Genomic DNA, 4,209 nt, shown 5'->3' on the forward strand with positions numbered 1-4,209 from the left:
ATATTGAAGATCTTTTTCATCAATGGAATTTCTTGACATTATTTTGTATTTTGGGCACTAATCTCCCCCTAATGTCAAGAATTGATCTTCAATAAAAATACAGTCAACGTACCAAATTGTAAATTGATCCCCTAACATGGGCCATTGGTACTAAATTATTGACGGAGTTTCATAAATAATGTATGTACACCAGGGTCCCATAGAGGTACGCTATGGTGGTGATATAGAAACATGGACTACAAATAAAGAATACGCAGATGGGAAATGTTTTGCTTCTTCATCACGTATTAGATAAAGGGGAAAATTGTGAAATACAGTTGGCCAGATTTGGTTTGAATGCCCCATTTAATTTACGGAAATCTGATAAATCATATTTTGCCCAAGATGACCCAATCGCTCATGCCAGAATTTAAAATAATTTGGATCCCTAAATCTCAAACTCATCGCAACATGATGTATTTTAGGTCAGACAAATTCTAAAGTATACACATATGAATAAAAACCACATAGGTTCATAAGAGTTAAAGCAAACTCAAGATAAATTAAAATTGTCTAACAAATGCATATAATCCAAATATAGAAAAACCAAATAATTTACCTTGACCACCTCAATAAGATCTACTACCTCTCCCTCGTCCAAGCTTATGAATATTAGTTTGAATTATGACATGTGTTTTAGGCACTACGACTGAACCAATTAAACTTGCATTATGGTTTCTCACAACAACTGGTTGTGTTTTTAACAACTACTAATGCAAGGATTAGTTCATAATGCTTTTAGTTGTATTATTGTAAGAGTACAAGGTTACTTGTTGAATTGTATTCAGTCGAGGGTTTAAAATCCAAAAATGGCTACAAGATAAGATCTCTACTATGTTCATAGCCTCCCCCTTGTCCACGCGTATAAGTAATTTTCTGAATTATAGCATGTGCTCCAAACAGAACTCGTAAGCCAACTAGTCTAACATTGTGATTCCTCATCAACAATTTGTTATGACTCTCTATAACTCAAATGTAGATATCAAAGCAGAATGCTTGGCATAATTTTTAGTCATGTACTACTACTGGAGTACAATACTACTTGCATGGAATGGGAAAAATCTTTTCGATCAATTCTGCGAGCTTCACCCGCTAGATAATATGGCACATGGTTGAAGCATATTTAGTCATGTATTTAAAATCCAAAAAAGTTCTGAATCAGTCTGCCAGTTGCGTTTGAGGGAAGATTATTGGCTCTCATATATCAAAGCGATCCTTCAGGGATTGCCCAGAAAAGTGAATAATTTTTTAGTGAGGCATTAATTTTTTTTACGTCTTAATTGATAGAGAGAAAATTTAAAGTGTTTGCCTTGTGGACAAAGATATATACTTAAAAAATCAAGAGATATAATCGTGCAAAAATCACAAGGGTATCAGTAAAAATGAACGTTCGAGGCCAAAGACAAGTAATAATTACTATCATACATCACAGTGCACTAATCATAGGGACGAAAGATTAGTGCATGAGTAATTAGAAATATTCACATGTCCTATAACACTTGTATACCCAGAAGAGAGACTCTATCTCAAACTTATAAAAGATTTGACATCCTTTAACCGTTGCTTGCATTAATAGCATTTGGAAAAATTCAACATCACATTTAATGCAATAGCACTAGTCTATAAGTATTGATAGCATTTTGAAAATTCAAGAGATGCAGTACTTTTACTGTATGTTTTTTTTATAATCATTTAGGAAACAAAAACTAGAAGTGTTCTAAAATTTTCCTACATATTAACTGAATGATAATTGATGCCTTCATATGTTAGGCTTAACCTTTTAGGAAATAATATTTAACATGCTACAAAAATATGAAAATTGGATATAAGAAAACTGAAATATGTGTCATGGCCATACATTTCTGTGCCATATAATAAAATGAGATGAATAAAACCAGAAGCATACTGTGCCAGGCGATGCTCATACAAAATTGAGTAAATCCCCATACTAAAACTATATGTTGTTTAGTAGTTGGTTTGATATAACCTCTACCATGTAAAGAAAACTGAAATATGTGTCATAGCCATCAATAATATCTGTGTACTTATCGTCCAACCTGCCCATCAAACTGGTGCAATATGTCATATCATATGTAATGTCTTCTATCTGTGTCCTAAAGGGCCTGGTACATGATACAGAACAACAGATGTCTGGGATTTCTTGAAAAACTCTACATAAGGAATACATTGTTTAGAAAATAATAAAATAGTTGAAAGAGTAATCTGTTCAATGCACGGGAAATCTAAGACAATGCATACTCTTATTCTTCTAAACAGAATAAACAACAATTTTACAAACCAGGAGATAAGCATGAATATTCAACTTCCCAAGGCAGTAGGTAACACATGCTACACTTGCATCCTTGCAGATCAACATGAAATACTAGGTTAACATATTTGTGCTGCATATTCAGAAATCAGGACATTTATGCATTCATAATGAAGCATAATTTATCCTTAGGATAGAAACAAACTGAAAATGAAATGTGGACGAAAACCAGAGGATTTTATTGAGAAACTCTTTGCATAAGGTAAGTGGAAGTTTCAAGAATTTGCAATGAGTAAAAAGTGTCGACTTATATACCAACCTCAAGCGACTATAAAATTTTACATTTAAGGCTCCCTTATCCCGCACAGTATCTGCAATATGCAGACTGCAGTCTATTCAAGTTATCAATACCAATCTATGCCAGATGCCTTAAAATTAAATGTGGACTTCCTAGTATTCTGGAGCTCCATCAAACAGAGATCACAGCTTGTACTAGATACAGATAACAAACTACAAAGAAGAAGAAGCTTTTAGGTAAAAGCTTTTAGCTAAGTATTTAGCTAAGACCACCGGAAGATCTGAACGATCTCATCCAGGAAACCCGTTCAGTATAAACTAAAGGGTTAATTGCAAATACACCCCCTGGAGTATCATGTGGAAATTGTTACCTCGTAAGGGGTGTACACCGAAATATCTCTTACCACCAACGGGCGATTACGAACCGACTAGCTAGAGCTTTCGTGCTGATAACGTGTTGTAATCTTGTTGTTATATCTACATATATCATATATATATCAAAAGTAAGAATCAAACATGAAATGTAAATGTAAACAGACAAGAGAAGAGATAGGGAGAAAAGTGATTCTCATTTTATTAATCTTCTTCATTCCAGTATCCATTTTGTAGTCCATGACATACATTATATAGATTGATAATAAGAAGACTAAAGGACATGAGCTAATAAAGAGTCACCTAATTAATTGTCCATATTCAAGTAATGTCCACATTCATCTTATCTTCTAGATTTCAACAGTTTCTCTTTAATTTCTTATTTCTAATTTAAAGCAAATTTGTCGTGATTGATTAGTGATCGTCAATCTGCAAATTGCGACTCGAATAACAATAAAACAAATTTGACAAATATGCTAAGTACGTTATTATTACTACTATATTCTATTAATTATATATTTTATATTATTATTTGTACTATTATATTAGTTACTCTTAATCTTAAGATCATGGAAAGTAATATATTATTAAATTTATTATATTATTAAATTAAAAGTTGGAATTAATTTGTTAATGTTAATTAGTTTGTTAACTTAATATTTTTATAATTATGTTAATTAATTTTAAAAATTATGTATAACTTTTTAATATACTATTATGAATTAAAAATAATAATATGTATCACATAAGACAAGTATAAACACATGCAAGGCACGTGGACTATTTTAGTAAAATAAAATAAAAATGCGAGAGAGAAAGAGAGAGAGAGCTTCTCATCGACTCTCACCTCCAGCGGCATTTTCTCCTTTACGATCGATCTCAAGTTCAGCGGCATTTCATCGAACCGGGACTAAAGATGGCGGGGACTGGGAAAAGAGGGAGGAACTGCGGTCGAACGATCGCCGGAATCTTGCAGCGGGAGGTTGGGGATCTCTCGCCCAGGAAATTCGCCCACAGGATCGGCGCTTCTGAGGTTTATACATTGTTTTGTCCTCTTTATTTAGGGTTTATTTTACCATTAGATTATTGTTCGTCTAGTAGTAGGCAATTGAGATATTAAATGAAGATTGATTCTCATAAAGAGATGTGTGGTGTGGGGATTGGTGGAATATGTTACATGATGCGATGAAAGAATATGTCATTGGGTTTGGTAGGAGAGATTTTGATCTCTC

The 4,209-nt window shown here is 33.1% G+C and overlaps 1 protein-coding gene across 1 annotated transcript in view; it reads left to right on the forward strand.

Annotated features, from left to right (window-relative positions):
* LOC109821434 (DDB1- and CUL4-associated factor 8-like) overlaps positions 3,796-4,209 on the forward strand; it is a 12,932-nt gene continuing 12,518 nt past the window's right edge. The window contains exon 1 of the mRNA XM_020387619.1: positions 3,796-4,010. Coding sequence (XP_020243208.1) covers positions 3,894-4,010 — 117 coding nt within the window. The 5' untranslated portion in view covers positions 3,796-3,893. The remainder of the gene's footprint in view (positions 4,011-4,209) is intronic.

Source organism: Asparagus officinalis, chromosome 1 (genome assembly GCF_001876935.1).
Source record: "Asparagus officinalis chromosome 1, Aspof.V1, whole genome shotgun sequence".
Classification (NCBI taxonomy): domain Eukaryota; kingdom Viridiplantae; phylum Streptophyta; class Magnoliopsida; order Asparagales; family Asparagaceae; genus Asparagus; species Asparagus officinalis.